Here is a 19,648-nt window from a genome sequence, read left to right as displayed (position 1 = left end):
ACCTTTGGCAGCGATTACAGCATCGAGTCCTCTTGGGTGTAACGCTAGAAGCTTGGCACACTTGTATTTGAGGAGTTTCTCCCATTCTTCTCTGCAGATCCTTTCAAGCTCTGGATGGGGAGCGTTGCTGCACAGCTATTTTCAGGTCTCTCCAGAGATGTTCGATCGGGTTCTGGCTGGCCCACTCAAGGACATTCAGATACTTGTCCAGAAGCCACTCCTGCATTGGAAGGTGAATAGTCACCCCAGTCTGAGGTCCTGAGCAGGTTTTCATCAAGGATCTCTGTACTTTGCTCCGTTCATCTTTGCCTTGATCCCAGTCCCTGCTGCTGAAAAACATTCCCACAGCCTGATGCTGCCACCACCATGATTCACCATAGGGATGGTGACAGGTTTCCTCCAGACGTGATGCTTAGCATTCTGGCCAAAGTTCAGTCTTGATTTCATCAGACCAGAGAATCTTGTTTCTCATAGTCTGATAGTTTGCCTTTGGCAAACTCCAAGCTGGCTGTCATGTGCCTTTTACTGAGGAGTGGCTTCCTTCTGGCAACTCTACCATGAAGGGCTGATTGGTGGAGAGCTGCAGAGATGGTTGTCCTTCTAAAAGTTTCTCCCATCTCTACAGCTCTGTCAAAGTGACCATCGGGTTCTTGGTCACCTCCACGACCAAGGCCCTTCTCCCCCGATTTCTCAGTTTGGCCGGGCATCCAGCTCTAGGATAAGTCTACGTGGTTCCAAACCTCTTCCATTTAAAAATGGAGGCCACTGTGTTCTTGGGGACCTTCAATGCTGCAGAAATGTTTGGTACCCTTCCCAAGATCTGTGCCTCGACACAATCCTGTCTCAGAGCTCTATTGGCAAATCCTTTGACCGGATGGCTTGGTTTTTGCTCTGACGTGCACTATCAACTGTAGGACCTTATATAGACAGGTGTGGGCCTTTCCAAATCATGTCCAATCAATTGAACTTGGCACTGGTGGACTCCAATCAAGTTGTAAAAACATCAAGGATGATCAATGGAAACAGGATTTCAAGTCTCATAGCAAAAGGTCTGAAAATACTTTAAAAAGGTATTTCAGTTCTATTTAATACACTAATACATTTGATAAAACGAACAAAAAAATGTTTTGTCATTATGGGGTAGTGTGTAGATGGATTACATTTTTTAAAATAAGGTGTAACAATGTGAAAAAAGACAATGGGTCTGAATAATTTAAAATATAAACGTAACATATGAAATGTTGGTCACATGTTTCATGAGCTGAAATAAAAGATCTCAGAAAAGTTCCAGATGCACAAAAAGCTGATTTCTCTCAACTGTTGTACACACATGTGTTTACATCCCTCTCAGTGAGCATTTCTCCTTTGCCAAGATAATCCATCCACCTGACAGGTGTGGCCTTTTGACCGACCTTCGACCCCTGGGCCCCTCCAGCACAATTTATTTATTATTTACATTTAGGAGAATCATTTATGGTGCTTTTTGTTTATATTTTATCCTAACCTTGTTTCCAACAGCAAAATATTGGGTTGGATAATTAGTGTGTGGTTTTAGAAATGTAAACACATTTTATTTGAAAAGCCTTCTTGTCACTGCTCTTCTGCCTCTTACCACTGGAGGTCCCTAAATGATCAAATTGTGACTGTGGTATTAGGAATAAAGCATAAGATATAGTATAGGTGGGTGGAAAAAACACAAAGTGGGTCATAATTACAAAAACATTAGATTTTTATTACAACATTTTTACAAATAGAATACACTGATTCCAAACAACTTTGCTCGTCAATTAAGATCTCCAATCGTCTTCATGTGGCCACTAGCCTTCTTGAATTGAAGACTTTCATTCCGTTTTGCGTGGACAAACGAGCGTATTTGGTAAGAAGAGCTCCAGTTGTTTGCTTTTCTCCACACAAGTCCCTGCATGACAATAAATCAGAGGTTCAATCGTTGTTAACACAGAGAGCTTTCCAGATAAAACAAGACCGTTGGACCAACACCACCCGGCTGCGTCTGACACCACCCGGCTGCGTCTGACACCACCCGGCTGCGTCTGACACGACAAACATCTGGCACACAAGTCTAAATCTCTAATAGTCATTATGGTACAGCACAGAGACAACGGTCATTCTGATGCTCAGTTTTACTCACTGTATGTAAGGGGTGATGTCCTCCTCGGTCCACTTCTGTCTCATGGTGAAGAGGTGGGTGAATCTCTCCAGTGTGTCCTCGGGAAGATCTTCCACTCTCAGCAGAGATATGGTCTCTGGTTTGGAGCTGCGGTCCACAAGGGCTAGACTCTATAGAAACCCATAACCATGTGGATAATCCTGTAATCATGTCTGCAAACAGTCATCACATCTTTAAAAATGTGTAATTACCATATTTCCAAGGCTAAAATAAAACCTGCTGTATAATGCCTAAAAACCTAAACATCCATGAGGAGATATTTTGCTGTAGAATCTGAGAATAGTCCACATGTAAAAACCAGTGTTGGTTAAAGACATGCTCTGGAACTTTAACTAGTGAGTATTTTATCAACCTCCCGAGTTGGGCTGGATGTGTCCATGTCTAGTTCATACATACATAATCTGTGTGCAGAAAAACATCCTAACCTCAAACTGGCCACGAAATCCCTCATTTTAAAGCAACTGTTTTCTGGATGTTATGCGACGCCATTTTCCCTACATTTTCTGGACCAGGTTCAATCTGGAAAACTGGCCCATCCGTCTGTGAGCTGCCAGTCTGACCCCATCCTCACCTTCAGCTGGTCCAGTCTAGTGCCCATCCCTCTGAGCTGCCAGTCTGACCCCTGTCCTCACCTTCAGCTGGTCCAGTCTAGTGCCCATCCCTCTGAGCTGCCAGTCTGACCCCATCCTCACCTTCAGCTGGTCCAGTCTAGTGCCCATCCCTCTGAGCTGCCAGTCTGACCCCATCCTCACCTTCAGCTGGTCCAGTCTAGTGCCCATCCCTCTGAGCTGCCAGTCTGACCCCATCCTCACCTTCAGCTGGTCCAGTCTAGTGCCCATCCCTCTGAGCTGCCAGTCTGACCCCATCCTCAACCTTCAGCTGGTCCAGTCTAGTGCCCATCCCTCTGTGAGATGCCAGTCTGACCCCATCCTCACCTTCAGCTGGTCCAGTCTAGTGCCCATCCCTCTGTGAGCTGCCAGTTTGACCCCATCCTCACCTTCAGCTGGTCCAGTCTAGTGCCCATCCCTCTGTGAGCTGCCAGTCTGACCCCATCCTCACCTTCAGCTGGTCCAGTCTAGTGCCCATCCCTCTGTGAGCTGCCAGTCTGACCCCATCCTCACCTTCAGCTGGTCCAGTCTAGTGCCCATCCCTCTGTGAGCTGCCAGTCTGACCCCATCCTCACCTTCAGCTGGTCCAGTCTAGTCCCCAGTCCTCACCTTCAGCTGGTCCAGTCTAGTCCCCAGTCCTCACCTTCAGCTGGTCCAGTCTAGTCCCCAGTCCTCACCTTCAGCTGGTCCAGTCTAGTCCCCAGTCCTCACCTTCAGCTGGTCCAGTCTAGTCCCCAGTCCTCACCTTCAGCTGGTCCAGTCTAGTCCCCAGTCCTCACCTTCAGCTGGTCCAGTCTAGTCCCCAGTCCTCACCTTCAGCTGGTCCAGTCTAGTCCCCAGTCCTCACCTTCAGCTGGTCCAGTCTAGTCCCCAGTCCTCACCTTCAGCTGGTCCAGTCTAGTCCCCAGTCCTCACCTTCAGCTGGTCCAGTCTAGTCCCCAGTCCTCACCTTCAGCTGGTCCAGTCTAGTCCCCATGCCGTCTGGGACACTCTGCTGCCACACCTCCTGGAACTCTGCCAGGTTGAACTTCGCTGCGTTCTGCAGCAGCATCTGAGCTGTGGCTCTGCACACCTTGTCCTCGTTCAGCGCAAAGAGCACCTCATCTGAAAAATACGACATTTTCATTTCTGTTTAATATCAATTAAATAGTTGTGAAGAGCCAAAATAGTGCACGAGGGAAGAGGTAGTTAGTTGGCTGTGTGTCACTCTACAGCACACCAAAGCATGAGGGAAGAGGTAGTTAGTTGGCTGTGTGTCACTCTACAACACACCAAAGCATGAGGGAAGAGGTAGTTAGTTGGCTGTGTGTCACTCTACAGCACACCAAAGCACGAGGGAAGAGGTAGTTAGTTGGCTGTGTGTCACTCTACAGCACACCAAAGCATTAAAAAACGTACAGTACTTTCTGACTCACCGTTGTCCGTGTAGCGCCTTCCATAACAGTTCAAGCTATGCTCTATCATCTCCCTGGGCAGGAGAAGGGGTTTGGATGAGTATTAAACAAATACATTAGTTCCCTACCCCACACACATGCACACTTTTTAATGTTGTCATGACAATTACATGCAACAGAGAGCTTCCGCACACTTCGGTTCAATGAACATTTTAAAGATGTTTGTTGTCCTGAGCCTTTAGTCAAATGTGGCCTTTGACAGAGCTGACAACATGATGACTAAGTATTACATCAAACTGCTCTCCACTTTGTCATTGTATTTAACTAGGCAAGTCAGTTAACAATAAATTCTTATTTAAAATGACGGCCTACACCGGCCAAATCGGGACGACACGGGGCCAATTGTGCGCCGCCCTAGGGGACAGCCGTAACGTTGCCAAACTGCACCTACTGTGGCTCCAGACGTCCTAACTCCTCCAGGCTGACACGGAGAGGGACTTTACTGAAGGACCAGGACTCAGAGTCCACCAGCTGAGTGATGTGACCCAGTAGCTTCATCTCATAGTCAAAATCCAACAGCCTCCAGTAGCCTAGAATACACAAGAGGGGAACATGTGAGAAGAGCACAGGACAAACAAACACCTCCTCATACATGTGGACACACCAAGGCCAGCATGTATATAGACACAAACCACATACAGTAGATCACATATCTAAATGGGGGAAAAAAGTTGACCATTCTTACCGTTGACCTCACAGGCATGAATAGTCTGTAGTTGGGCCTCCAGTTCCTCCTCACTTGCTTGGATTCTTTCAAGCAGGTCTCCCATAGTGTACTGCCAAAAGGAAACGTTTTATCAAGCAGGTCTCCCATAGTGTACTGCCAAGAGGAAACGTTTTATCAAGCAGGTCTCCCATAGTGTACTGCCAAAAGGAAACGTTTTATCAAGCAGGTCTCCCATAGTGTACTGCCAAAAGGAAACGTTTTATCAAGCAGGTCTCCCATCGTGTACTGCCAAAAGGAAACGTTTTATCAAGCAGGTCTCCCATAATGTACTGCCAAAAGGAAACGTTTTATCAAGCAGGTCTCCCATCGTGTACTGCCAAAAGGAAACGTTTTATCAAGCAGGTCTCCCATAATGTACTGCCAAAAGGAAACGTTTTATCAAGCAGGTCTCCCATCGTGTACTGCCAAAAGGAAACGTTTTATCAAGCAGGTCTCCCATCGTGTACTGCCAAAAGGAAACGTTTTATCAAGCAGGTCTCCCATAATGTACTGCCAAAAGGAAACGTTTTATCAAGCAGGTCTCCCATCGTGTACTGCCAAAAGGAAACGTTTTATCAAGCAGGTCTCCCATAGTGTACATTTGAGTCATTTAGCAGACTCTCTTATCCAGAGCGACTTACAGTACTGAGTGCATAAATTGCCATACTTTTTTTTGGTACTGGTCTCTCGTGGGAATCGAACCCACAACTCTGGCGTTGGAAGCTCCATGTTCTACCAACTGAGCCACACGGGACCACCAAAAGGAAAGGTTGTAAAAACAGAGAACGGTAGCATAGAGGCAGACATTTACTCCGTGTACAAGAGAGATGATGTTCTAGCGTGTATTGGCTTTTCCTGCACGTGTCTTTTCTTAGCGGAACCAACTTCGCTGATAGTTGCTTGACTGAGGAAAAGTTGTACTGACTATGAATGGGACAGTCCTACCTTAAGATGAATGGACTGTGAGTCTCTCTGGATATAAGTACCTTCCCCTCCGTGACATCCTCCTGCCCACTGATACCTGGGCCCTCATACAGATTCTCCATCAGAAGTCTCTCTGGATATAATCTAGTAGAGTTACCTTCCCCTCCGTGACATCCTCCTGCCCACTGATACCTGGGCCCTCGTACGGATTCTCCATCAGAAGTCTCTCTGGATATAATCTAGTAGTTACCTTCCCCTCCGTGACATCCTCCTGCCCACTGATACCTGGGCCCTCGTACAGATTCTCCATCAGAAGTCTCTCTGGATATAATCTAGTAGAGTTAATAAGTACCTTCCCCTCCGTGACATCCTCCTGCCCACTGATACCTGGGCCCTCGTACGGATCCTCCATCAGAAGTCTCTCTGGATATAATCTAGTAGAGTTAATAAGTACCTTCCCCTCCGTGACATCCTCCTGCCCACTGATACCTGGGCCCTCGTACAGATTCTCCATCAGAAGTCTCTCTGGATATAATCTAGTAGAGTTACCTTCCCCTCCGTGACATCCTCCTGCCCACTGATACCTGGGCCCTCGTACGGATTCTCCATCAGAAGTCTCTTCAGCTTCTTTAGTTTGGGATGGCACTTTCTCAACTCCCAGTAACTGTTAGAAAAGCCCCAAATCTGTTGGGAAAAGGGTCATGTCTTAGGTCCTGAATACATTTCAGCATATTCTTTCACACTGCAACATTCTGTAGGTACTGGAGAGCATTATTGGTGTGTAACATTTGGGGAAGGTCGTACAGTGTTGATAACATTGACTGATGTGGGTCAGGTACTCCCAAACTGGGGTAACGAGCGTACCCCCCCCCCCCCCTTCACATTTTCAAACGGTCCATTTATAATTTTTATAAATTTGGGTGAGTTTCTCTCTCACCTGAGTAGCCCCGTTTCACTGCCAAAAATAAAATTAAAACATCTAGTGTTCAGTGAAATAACAACAATGTCAAATACAGGAAGCCTTGTCAAACCATTAACATCCAATCACATTAACCGTTACTCATCCAATCACATTAACCGTTACTCATCCAATCACATTAACCGTTACTCATCCAATCACATTAACCGTTACTCATCCAATCACATTAACCGTTACTCATCCAATCACATTAACCGTTACTCATCCAATCACATTAACCGTTACTCTCTCACAGGAAACCTTCAGTCTTGTGCAGACATCTAGAAACGAAACAAGACAATTTGAAAAATAAGCCGCTGGAGTTTGAACGAGAATAAAGACGACTTTCGAGTAGTAAGACATGTATAAAAGCAACAGATACCATTAATAAGAAGAGGATAGAAGAGTCTTATATGGTGAGATACTGAGTGGCAAGGACAGGCAACCCCATACTATTGTGGAGGAGTTCATTCTTCCTGCTACCAAGTAGCTAGGACAGGCAAGGCCCATACTATAGTGGAGGACTTCCTTCTTCCTGCTGCCGTGGATATGACTAGGACAGGTAAGCCCCATACTATAGTGGAGGACTTCCTTCTTCCTGCTGCCGTGGATATGGCTGGGACAATGCCCAAAAAAACTATACAGACAATTCCTTCATTAAACAACACTGTTTCACAACGCATCAGTGACTTGGCAGATGTTTTGAAACAATTACTGTTTCACCTACGAGCCAGTGACTTCTATATATTACAGCTGGATGAGTCAACAGACATGGCAGGCCTGGCACAGCTCCTGGTATATGTCTGTTACAGCTGGATGAGTCAACAGACATGGCAGGCCTGGCACAGCTCCTGGTATATGTCTGTTACAGCTGGATGAGTCAACAGACGTGGCCTAGCGCAGCTCCTGGTATGTCTGTTACGTTTATGGTGGGGGTCAATTAAGGAAGACATCCTATTCTGCAAACCATTGGAAACCAGGACAACAGGAGAGGATATTTTTAAAGTACTGGACAGCTTTGTGACATCAAATGGACTTTGGTGGTCAAGATGTGTTGGTATCTGTACTGATAGTGCAAAAACCATGACAGGGAGACATAGTGGAATGGTAACACGCGTGCAAGCAGTTGCTCCCGACGCCACTTAGGTTCACTGCAGCATCCACCGAGAGGCTCTTGGGTTCACTGCAGCATCCACCGAGAGGCTCTTGGGTTCACTGCAGCATCCACCGAGAGGCTCTTGGGTCCACTGCAGCATCCACCGAGAGGCTCTTGCTGCCAAGGGAATGCCTGACAGCTTGAAATATGTTTTGGACAATACAGTGAAAATGGTTGACTTTGTTAAAGCAAGGACCATAAACTCTCGTGTATTTTCTGCATTATGCAAATGATCTGGGCAGCGACCATGTAACGCTTTTACAACATACAGAAGTGCTCTGGTTATCAAGGGGCAAAGTATTGACACGTTATCCCTTTCATGCCCTACTGCCAGTCCACTTACCGATATCTGAACAACAGCCTCATATAAATTGCAACAAGCGGTTCTGTGAATAAATTCTATTTAAATCAGAAGCCACTGACAGAGTTCTGGATGGGGCTGCACTCAGAGTATCCTGCCTTGGCAAATCGAGCTGTTAAGACACTGATGCCCTTTGCAACCACATACCTATGTGAGAGTAGATTCACAGCCCTCACTGTCATGAAAACTAAATACAGGCACAGACTGTGTGTGGAAAATGATTTAAGAATGAGACTCTCTCCAATACAACCCAACATTGCAGAGTTATGTGCATCCTGTCAAGCAGACCCTGCTCATTAACCTGTGGTGAGTTATTCACCATTTACGATAAACAAATAAGGTTTTATATGTAAGATGGTTAAACAAAGAGCAAAATTATTTATTATTATTATTATTATTATTATTATTATTATTAGTGCCCTGGTCCTATAAGAGCTCTTTGTCACTTCAACGAGCCGGGTTGTGACAAAAACTCACTCATTCTTGTTTAATAAATGTATCGTATGTGTGTGTGTGGCAGGCTTACAATGACAGCAAAAAAATACATTTGAGAGTGTGCTGCCCCTGGTGCTTACGTACGTAGCTGGAGGTTGAACGTTTGAAGGGGCACGGGGGACTATAAAAAGTTTGGGAACCACTAATGTAGGTGAACACAGTGCATTAGAAAAACATGTAATACATCACAATGACCTCACTGTGTTAGAATGTCTATAGCTATTTAGTGTGCGTGTGTCAGCATGTTAACGTGATATCTACTGTACAGACAGTCAATAACAGATCAGTGATTTTCAAAATGGCTGTCACACAAGAAACATTACTTGTGTTCAGATAGTCGATTAAACTCCTCCTACCTGTGAATGGACCAGCTGAGAGCTGGCCTGGTTGTCAGTCGTCAGCTGATCTGGAGTCAGGCAGCCAGGCACTAACAGCAGGAGGTTTGAGGTGTCGGCTATCTTCAGGTCATAAGTCTTGTCTTCACTGCACAGGACAGCTCTCTCATCCTGGTCTCCTCTGATAACCAGGCTGCATGTAGAGAACAAGGATAAAGGAGAGAGATTGTGGAGATCGTTGACGTGGAGAGAGACTCAACATTAAAACAGACTGTTTTTAATGTTGACGTGTAGAGAAAGTGGCAACAGCTGTATGAGTTGTTTTCCCCAGGGCTGGACAACCCTTCTCCTATAGACGTAGTAGGCGGGTGGCCCTTGACCATCACACTCAGTTCCATTACATCACACATCAGAGTCATTGGATGAAGGGGTATTCTGGAGGAGGAGTTTAAATAAGAGACATGACGCTCAGTCTATACATTAACCCCCCATCTCTTGCGGTACGGTTTTTGTGGAATTATTTTTTTAATGTGATATGAAAAGTAGAGGGATTTATGTTTCTATAACTGTACTGCAAGTGTGAATCGATTCACGTTTAGTTTGAGTATTAGGCCGTTTTTGGCTTCCGGAGCCAATTTGCCCTTTAAAACAGAACATGTAAGGTCCTTGGACTAACGGAGTAACGGTAGACTCCTTAAACCGGAATCAGGTGTGTTTCAGTCCAACACACCTGATTCAGTTTATCAAGGTCCTGATGGGGAAGATCAATCATAGAATCAGGTGTGTTGGAGCAAATGCCTGCAGACATCCGGGAACAGTCCAGGTGGGTTGCCAACGCGTGAACTCAGAACAAAATCTCGCGTAAAACCAACCAGTCACCTGCGAATGTTTAGGAGAGACAACCCACCGCCACATTGCCATTAACATAACTAGCTTCGTCTATTACCGTAACTGTGTTTCATCTCTTAACTGTGTATTTATGTTGAATTAGCTACATTGTAACTATGCAGATACTTCACCTCTTTCCTGCTTCTATGTGTTTACAGAGGGTGTCATCCAGCTCCATCAGGCAGTAGTCTCCGGACGAGACGCTTTCTCCAAAAGTCAAACAGTGAATTGTGTTCTGCAAATCATTCTCTTTTAGTTTGGCGATTTGTATGGTCGCCTGCACCTCTTCTAATGTTCTCGACATCTGGTTCTAATATACGAGCTAAATTTAAATTGAATGAGAAATAGACTATTTTGTAGTGCACTCCAACTAAATGTGATTCTCGCTAGATTAACTTTCCCGCAATACATACCGGAAGTACGAAGGCATATTTGATTGACGGCGGCATAGGCCAATGAAAGTGTCGATTACGTCACGTTGTCCCTCCTACTGTACAGTCGATTTATGTCCCCGCAAGCAGGCCCAGTTCACCCGACGTGGGTGCACGGTGCTGAAATCTACCACTGGAAATGATCAGATGGAGCCCAACTTTCATCTACCGTCACTGAACCATAGATGCGCTTGATTTATCTCGCTAAGCGCACCGAGTGAGTGCAGTTTGAAACTAGTCCACTTATCCGATTCTGAAACATTTGCATATATCGCGCCTTCTTGGTTTACTTCCACAATTGCCCACTTGTCTTCTGAGCGTTGTCAATTTAGCAACTTTGTCACTTATATTAAGCGAGTTTTCAGACCCCTCCAGCGACTTTTTTATTGGTGAAAGATTCTAGCGACAAAATTCTGATTTTCTTTTTCAGGCTGCCTTTGGGGTTGACACAGAGGGTGTCTATGATTTTGATAGCATTTAGAGACTTTTCCCACTCAATTCTGCCGCAAACAATAGTGGGTGACGGTGCAGGCTACTTGTTGTGTAACATTATTCACATCAACGACGCAGTCACATGCCGCGTTCACATACTAGTTTGAAACGAGGAAACTGACATTTCCTGGTTGCACGCGTGTATAACTTCAACCTATTAGCAAATCGAGACATTTCCGAGTTTCTTAGTTCCAACTAGGACTTGAACGCGGCAAATAATCAGAGAGGTGCGGCGGAAGAGGGCGAAAACGCGACGTGGGGACCGCAGTTGTGCCGCATCAAGCCAAATTCGTGATGTGACGCCGTCGCGGAAACGGTAACGTAATCTAGCGTCTTCTAGCGACAAATCAAGGAGCCAATAGCTGTAATCACTGAAAACCAGTCGGCAACACTGCACGGTGTCAACGTGCTTTTCATGGTAGGATCGCGTAGTAAACAGAGGCAGAGGTCGGAGTGGAGCTCATTACTACTGAAGAAATCTATGCACATTTCACAAGGAATCGCTGTTCGTTGAATGAAGCTTTACCGACGAGAAAATGATATGCAGACGTCTAGATGGTTAGCGGACCGGTTTAATTTTTAGAATGCAAAAGAAGTTCAACATCAAGCTAGTGTCCCCTCTTGCATAGCTATAGATAGCGTCTGTCCATTCTTCACTGTGTCAAACGTGTTTTTTTGTAAATGCATTTCTCAGATTATGCTGCTGGTTTGCAAATCTAGGACAACGTGATCTCGAGGAACAATAAATCAGCTCATTTTTATCCATGGTGTTTGCAAGGTAAATTATTAGAAAAAAATGTTATGCATTTAACTGTGCACGTAATGATCAAATACTATACAGCACGTGTGTGTCAGAGATGGACCACAAAGCAGAGGTGTTTTACCTGTGATCATGGAGGATATGAGTGCACTGTGAGCTAACGTTATCTAAACTATCCTGGCTATTTCAATAGACTGTGCTGTTGATATTCTGCCATTTTTTGGGGGGGATATACGAATGACTGGTTACGTCAGTTATGACACTAATACAGTATAGCTACAGTCATTAGGACAGAATACAGGGGAGCTATTCAGACACCTTGTCAATGACAAGGATAGGCAGCTATGTATGTATGTTGTACTGTACAGTGGAGCTATTCAGACGGCTGGTCAATGACACAAGATAGGCAGCTATGTATGTAGTACTGTAGCTCGTTTTCACAGGCTATGATGCCTTTGTCTTGTGTACAGTATTTACAGTGCCAGTAATATTTCCGTTGTTTTAACAGTTGTAAAGAGATGGATGGTATCGGGAACACAATGCAGAAGAAGGCTGCGGAGCTCGAGCGCATGGCCGAGGTTCTCGTCACCGGAGAGCAGTTGAGGTAGGAGTGGCTGGCTCGAGCTGAGAGCTCTGTATGATCCTGTTCAAACTGTGTTGCGGCTTTTCAAACAAAGGCGTGAATTGTACCCATTCAAACCAGCGCACAAATACAATACATTTTCTGCATTGCCAATGTGTATTGCGTTGTACTGACCTAGTGCACGCACACAATGTGATTATTTCAAGGCTCAAATGTTTTTTTTTGTTGCATTGTGTAACTGAAAGCTATTCATTCATTCATTCATTGTGGTGTTAAACCTGCTATTTGTGGAACAGAACACACACCCTTGGCCCATATTAGGGGTGCCATAAAAAATCATGATTGAACTAGTGAGATAGCAGGAAGGGACAGCAGTGAGTGTCAACATCAGTGAAATTACTCTTTATAATTGGCATTGAAACGTTTTATCGTGTGTGTGTGTGTGTGTGTGTGTGTGTGTGTGTGTGTGTGTGTGTGTGTGTGTGTGTGTGGGGGTTGCTGTGTGTGTGTGTGTGTGTGTGGGTTGCTGTGTGTTTACAGATCTTTATCTTCATCATGGTCAAATCATATAGGTCAGTCAATAAACTCAAAGTCAGTGTTCCCTATCAGTGGTTAATCTTTGACCCTCTCTAAAATGGTCACTTTTAACCAGGGCTGTGATAATATCAGTATCACATTTATCTTTCTATGGCAAAAATGAAAACTGTATGCAGACCAAACTCTTTTTGTCCTTTAAAAAAACCTGCTGTGTGTAAAATATTGTGTTGTAACTTTGAAAATAAATACATGTGTCTCTGAATGACAACGTAATGTTTTCCTAAAGAAGTTAAATCTGCCTTATCTGGAACACAATGCCACGATACTAACGAGTATTCTCCCTGGCCCTACTTTTAACACGCCACAGCATGGCACAGTACTAGTCTGGTCTAGATGGTATGTCTTTTATCCTACCACAGTACTAGTCTGGTCTAGTTGGCATGTCTTTTATCCTACCACAGTACTAGTCTGGTCTAGTTGGCCCTACTTTTATCCTACCACAGTACTAGTCTGGTCTAGTTGGCATGTCTTTTATCCTACCACAGTACTAGTCTGGTCTAGTTGGCATGTCTTTATCCTACCACAGTACTAGTCTGGTCTAGTTGGCATGTCTTTTAACCTACCACAGTACTAGTCTGGTCTAGTTGGCATGTCTTTTATCCTACCACAGTACTAGTCTGGTCTAGTTGGCATGTCTTTTAACCTACCACAGTACTAGTCTGGTCTAGTTGGCATGTCTTTTAACCTACCACAGTACTAGTCTGGTCTAGTTGGCATGTCTTTTATCCTACCACAGTACTAGTCTGGTCTAGTTGGCCCTACTTTTAACCTACCACAGTACTAGTCTGGTCTAGTTGGCCCTACTTTTAACCTACCACAGTACTAGTCTGGTCTAGTTGGCATGTCTTTTATCCTACCACAGTACTAGTCTGGTCTAGTTGGCATGTCTTTTAACCTACCACAGTACTAGTCTGGTCTAGTTGGCATGTCTTTTAACCTACCACAGTACTAGTCTGGTCTAGTTGGCATGTCTTTTATCCTACCACAGTACTAGTCTGGTCTAGTTGGCCCTACTTTTAACCTACCACAGTACTAGTCTGGTCTAGTTGGCCCTACTTTTAACCTACCACAGTACTAGTCTGGTCTAGTTGGCATGTCTTTTAACCTACCACAGTACTAGTCTGGTCTAGTTGGCATGTCTTTTATCCTACCACAGTACTAGTCTGGTCTAGTTGGCCCTACTTTTAACCTACCACAGTACTAGTCTGGTCTAGTTGGCCCTACTTTTAACCTACCACAGTACTAGTCTGGTCTAGTTGGCATGTCTTTTATCCTACCACAGTACTAGTCTAGTCTGGTCTAGTTGGCATGTCTTTATCCTACCACAGTACTAGTCTGGTCTAGTTGGCATGTCTTTATCCTACCACAGTACTAGTCTGGTCTAGTTGGCATGTCTTTTAACCTACCACAGTACTAGTCTGGTCTAGTTGGCATGTCTTTTAACCTACCACAGTACTAGTCTGGTCTAGTTGGCATGTCTTTATCCTACCACAGTACTAGTCTGGTCTAGTTGGCATGTTTTTCTCCCAACAAAGTAATAACCTCATGCATAATGTAATTAAGAACAGGAAGACTTGTGTCTCTAAATCATATCATTGACTAGAGGTCATCTGGGGATAGGCTATGTCTGCCTCCCAAATGGCCCCTGTTGCCTTTCTAGTGTAGGGGAATGCGGTGCTCTGTCTTAGACATGCTGACACAGATGTTGCTGGCCACTGGCTAGCACTAGCAGCGCTGCCTGGAATAATTGGTCACAGCTGAACATAGTGCACCTGCCTCCCTTTGGCCCAGTTGAACAAGAGTACAAGACATGCTGTTGTGCTGAAGATTAGCTCGTAGCTTATCGGCAGGTAGCCTAGTGGTCAGTGTGTTGGGCCAGTAACCGAAAGGTTGCTAGATCGAATCCCCGACTTGACAAGGTAAAAAGCTGTCATTCTGCCCCTGAACAAGTTAACCCACTGTTCCCCTGAACAAGTTACCCACTGTTCCCTGGTAGGCCATCATTGTAAATAAGACTCTGTTCTTAACTGACTTGCCTAGTTAAATTAGAATGGTATTTTTGACCCCTGGCTTTATAATTCTCGTGAGGAAACCAAGCCGTGTGGATTCATGGCAGGTTGCCCTATGGGTTTAGGTTACTCGCTACATAGTGCACTACTTTGACGAGAGCCCCATAGGGCCTCGAGGCTCGGACTGAGCTGCCAAATCGAATCCAGGAGACTCTAGACAGTAGTAGATTCTACAGAGACCTCTAATCCAGGAGACCGTAGTAGATTCTACAGAGACCTCTAATCCAGGAGACCGTAGTAGATTCTACAGAGACCTCTAATCCAGGAGACCGTAGTAGATTCTACAGAGACCTCTAATCCAGGAGACAGTAGTAGATTCTACAGAGACCTCTAATCCAGGAGACAGTAGTAGATTCTACAGAGACCTCTAATCCAGGAGACTCTAGACAGTAGTAGATTCTACAGAGACCTCTAATCCAGGAGACAGTAGTAGATTCTACAGAGACCTCTAATCCAGGAGACTCTAGACAGTAGTAGATTCTACAGAGACCTCTAATCCAGGAGACAGTAGTAGATTCTACAGAGACCTCTAATCCAGGAGACAGTAGTAGATTCTACAGAGACCTCTAATCCAGGAGACACTGCTGTCTTTCTCCATCTTCGTACTGAAAGAGGAGCCAGAATACACAAGGAACCCAGAGTGTGTAAAGAGTTCTTGTGCTATCCTGTCTGTCTGCTGAGGCCTGGGACATTTATTCAACTTTGCATTTAATGACCTGGACAGACACTCCAAATCACTCGGACCTGACTGATTTATATGACGTGCACCACCTACATAACAGCCCCTTATACATACTGAGGTATCAGTTTAAAAAAATGGTTAATTGTTCATTTTTGTGACTGTTTCAGTTCATTTTTAATGAGGACACCTGTCAAATTTGATTTGAAGTGCACCACCTACATAAGAACTTCTAAATCTCTTCATCCATCCTCCTCAGACCTGTCTACTTTATCCCTCTGTCCATCCTCCTCAGACCTGTCTACTTTAGGGCATACAAACAGTATGCAGTCAAACGTTTGAAAACACCTACTCATTCAAGGGTTTTTTATTTAGACTATTTTCAAGACATCAAAACTATGAAATAACACGCATGAAATTGTGTTGTAACGAAAAAGTGTTTTATATTATAGATTCTTCAAAGTAGTCACCCTTTGCCTTCATGACATCTTTGCACACTCTTGGCATTCTCTCAACCAGCTTCACCTGGAATGCTTTTCCAACAGTCTTGAAGAAGTTCCCACAAATGCTGAGCACTTGTTGGCTGCTTTTCCTTCACACTGCGGTCCAACTCATCCCAAACCATCTCAATATGGGTTGAGGTCGGGTGATTGTGGAGGCCAGGTCATCTGATGCAGCACTCCATCACTATCTTTCTTGGTCAAATAGCCCTTACACAGCCTGGAGGTGTGTGCTGGATCGTTGTCCTATCGAAAAAAACAAATGATAGTCCCACTAAGCTCAAACCAGATGGGATGGCGTATTGCTGCAGAATGCTGTGGTAGCCATGCTGGATATGTGTTACTTAAGTTCTAAATAAATCAGTGTCACCAGGAAGACACCATTACACCATAACACCACCTCCTCCATGCTTCATGCTCCATGCTTCCTCCATGCTTCATCATCCGTTCACCTACTCTGCTTCTCATAATGACACAGTGGTTGGAACCAAACATCTCAAATTTGGACTCTAGGCCGAAGGTCACATTTCCACCAGTCTAATGTCCATTGCTTGTGTTTCTTTGCCTAAGCAAGTCTTCTTATTGGTGTCCTTTAGTAGTGGTTTCTTTGCAGCAATTCAACCATGAAGGCCTGATTCACACGGTCTCCTCTGAACAGTTGATGTTGAGATGTGTCTGTTACTTGAACTCTGTGAAGCATTTATTTGGGCTGCAATCTGAGGTGCAGTTAATTGCAGAGTTTTGAGGCTGGTAACTCTAATGAACTTATAATCCTCAGCAGCAGAGGTAACTCTGGGTCTTCCATTCCTGTGGTGGTCCTCATGAGAAACAGTTTCATCGTAGCGCTTGTTTTTGCGACTGCACTTCAAAAAGCTTTAGAAGTGCTTGAAATTGACTGACCTCCATGTCCTAAAGGAATGATGGTCTGTCGTTTCTCTTTGCTTATTTGAGCTGTTCTTGCCATAATATGGACTTGGTCTTTTACCAAATATGTCGATCTTCTGTATACCACCACTACTTTGTCACAACACAACTGATTGGCTCAAACACAGTAAGAAGGAAATAAATTCCAGAAATGACCTTAACAAGGCACACCTGTTAATTGAAATGCATTCCAGGTGACTACCTGGAGAGAATGCCTACACTGTGCAATGCTGTCATCAAGGCAAAGGGTAGCTAATTTGAAGAACATCAAATATATTTCGATTTAACACTTTTTTTGGTTACTACATGATTCCATATGTGTTCTGTCATAGTTTTGATGTCTTCACTACTATTCTACAATGTAGAAAATAATAATAATATATATATATATTAAACTGAAATGAGTAGGTGTATCAAAACGTATGACGAGCACTGTACCTACATAAGGAAATCATACCACAATCCTAATTCATCCATCCACATCCTCCTCAGACCTGTCTGTCGGATGTCCTACCCGCCAACACTGTATCTGAGGAGCAAAACCTACTAGGTTACAGAGGCTCCATAACACAATCCTAATTCATCCATCCACATCCTCCTCAGACCTGTCTGTCGGATGTCCTACCCGCCAACACTGTATCTGAGGAGCAAAACCTACTAGGTTACAGAGGCTTCATAACACAATCCTAATTCATCCATCCACATCCTCCTCAGACCTGTCTGTCGGATGTCCTACCCACCAACACTGTATCTGAGGAGCAAAACCTACTAGGTTACACAGAGGCTTCATAACACAATCCTAATTCATCCATCCACATCCTCCTCAGACCTGTCTGTCGGATGTCCTACCCGCCAACACTGTATCTGAGGAGCAAAACCTACTAGGTTACAGAGGCTTCATAACACAATGATAATCCCTACACACTGCACTCATCAGCAGAATGCTCTGAATATCCTCCTTACATAACTTCAAATGAACAATTATTTTTAAATGAAGAATATAAAACAAGTTTTTGACTTCAAAAGGGAGATAAAAACCCAGCCAATACTGTGAGTCAGCATGTTGTGTCACTGACTATCTCACATAACCACAGTTCAGAGGTCACCACACTGTTTGGTTGTTGTCACTTCCTCTTGGAGACCACTACCAAGAAACTGGAACATGTGCTACGAATTCACAACACATGTACATGCAAGTCCTTCCTGAGAGAACATGGAGTACAGAGGGGGACAGGCTACAGTTTGTCAATAGCCTGACGTTGTGTTGTTCGTTCCACAGGCTGCGTCTCCATGAAGGGAAGGTGGTTAAGGACCGCAGGCATCACCTGAGGACGTATCCCAACTGCTTTGTGGCCAAGGAGCTGATCGACTGGCTGCTGGAGCACAAGGAGGCGTCAGACAGAGACACGGCCATCAACATCATGCAGAAACTCCTGGATCAAAGCATCATCCATCACGGTAGGGCCTTCTGACATGACCAGACACGTCTGGGCTGTGTTCATTAGGAACCAAATGGAAGTAAATGGACTGAAACCGGGAGAGATTTCCTGGACCTGTCCAATAAGAAATGCTCATTTTTCGTTGTCCATTGCTAAGCATTTGATGATGGTGTGCCCTAATTAATACTCCTCTGAGATTGGGGGTTTTCTGGGAACAGACAGATCCTGCTTCTCTACAGTCTTCAAATACAATTGTATTCGTCACATGCGCCTGACAGGGAAATGCTTACTTACGAGGCCCGAACCAACAATGCAGTTTAGAAAAATACGGATAAGAATAAGAAATAAAAGTAACACGTAATTAAAGAGCAACAGTGAAATAACAATAACAAACCTGCTTCTCTACAGTCTTCTGACATGACTTCTATCTGGTTGTCATTCATGTAATGTAATGTAATGTAATGTAATGTAATGTAATGTAAATCAGGGCACTCAGCAGAATGTTCTGCGTCAGGTTGTTTTGTTTTTCTGTATGCTGATAGTCCCTGCCTGTTTCAAACGTGGTTTTGTTTTTCCGTATGCTGATAGTCCCTGCCTGTTTCAAACGTGGTTTTGTTTTTCCGTATGCTGATAGTCCCTGTCTGTTTCAAATGTGGTTTTGTTTAGTACCTAATGTTCTTCCATTTTAATGTAAAGAGACGAATCCTCTCTCTCCTCTCTGTCTCTCTCTCCTCTCTCTCTCTGTCTCTCTCTGTCTCTCTCTCTCTCTCTCTCTCTCTCTCTCTCCTCTCTGTCTCTCTCTCCTCTCTGTCTCTCTCTGTCTCTCATCTCTCTGTCTCTGTCTCTCATCTCTCTGTCTCTCATCTCTCTGTCTCTCTCTAGTTGGTTGTCTTTCTCTCTGTCTCTCATCTCTCTGTCTCTCTCTAGTTGGTTGTCTTTCTCTCAGCCAGTCTGGATATCTTGTTGAAGGTTGTGTGTGTGTCAAGGATACACCGTGTGTAGCTGATGACCTATGAGTTTCCAGAAAGCGGAGTAGCTAACATAACACTTTAAACTCAGACCTCACCACTCAAAGAACAGCAAAGTGCTTCATTTGGCAAA

At 44.4% G+C, this 19,648-nt stretch overlaps 2 protein-coding genes across 4 annotated transcripts in view; one reads left to right on the top strand and one right to left on the bottom strand.

Moving 5' to 3' along the window:
• Positions 1-1,711: 1,711 nt before the first annotated feature.
• LOC124020725 (sister chromatid cohesion protein DCC1-like) lies at positions 1,712-11,021 on the bottom strand. Of its 2 annotated transcripts, none has more exons than XM_046335975.1 (9): positions 10,205-10,477; positions 9,207-9,378; positions 6,430-6,564; positions 4,936-5,026; positions 4,642-4,780; positions 4,212-4,264; positions 3,746-3,900; positions 2,150-2,298; positions 1,712-1,918 (listed from the first exon to the last, which is right to left on the bottom strand). In XM_046335975.1, exons 1-9 carry the CDS (start codon positions 10,375-10,377, stop codon positions 1,807-1,809), a joined length of 1,179 nt encoding a protein of 392 aa, XP_046191931.1. In that variant the 5' UTR covers positions 10,378-10,477; the 3' UTR covers positions 1,712-1,806. The 2 variants fall into 2 exon arrangements, with proteins under 2 accessions (XP_046191931.1, XP_046191932.1); XM_046335976.1 differs by lacking the exon at positions 10,205-10,477 and adding an exon at positions 10,487-11,021 and having other exon boundaries at positions 1,767-1,918.
• LOC124020724 (DEP domain-containing mTOR-interacting protein-like) overlaps positions 10,620-19,648 on the top strand; it is an 83,529-nt gene continuing 74,500 nt past the window's right edge. Inside the window, exons 1-4 of one of the 2 annotated variants that reach the window (XM_046335973.1) lie at positions 10,620-11,554; positions 11,691-11,774; positions 12,265-12,360; positions 18,388-18,566. In XM_046335973.1, coding sequence (XP_046191929.1) covers positions 11,761-11,774; positions 12,265-12,360; positions 18,388-18,566 — 289 coding nt within the window. In that variant the 5' untranslated portion in view covers positions 10,620-11,554; positions 11,691-11,760. The remainder of the gene's footprint in view (positions 11,555-11,690; positions 11,775-12,264; positions 12,361-18,387; positions 18,567-19,648) is intronic. The other variant, XM_046335974.1, reaches the window with a different exon arrangement.

This window comes from Oncorhynchus gorbuscha, unplaced genomic scaffold, assembly GCF_021184085.1.
Source record: "Oncorhynchus gorbuscha isolate QuinsamMale2020 ecotype Even-year unplaced genomic scaffold, OgorEven_v1.0 Un_scaffold_889, whole genome shotgun sequence".
NCBI lineage: Eukaryota > Metazoa > Chordata > Actinopteri > Salmoniformes > Salmonidae > Oncorhynchus > Oncorhynchus gorbuscha.
The sequence above is the reverse complement of the archived record's forward strand: the minus strand, read 5'-3'. Positions and strand labels throughout refer to the sequence as shown.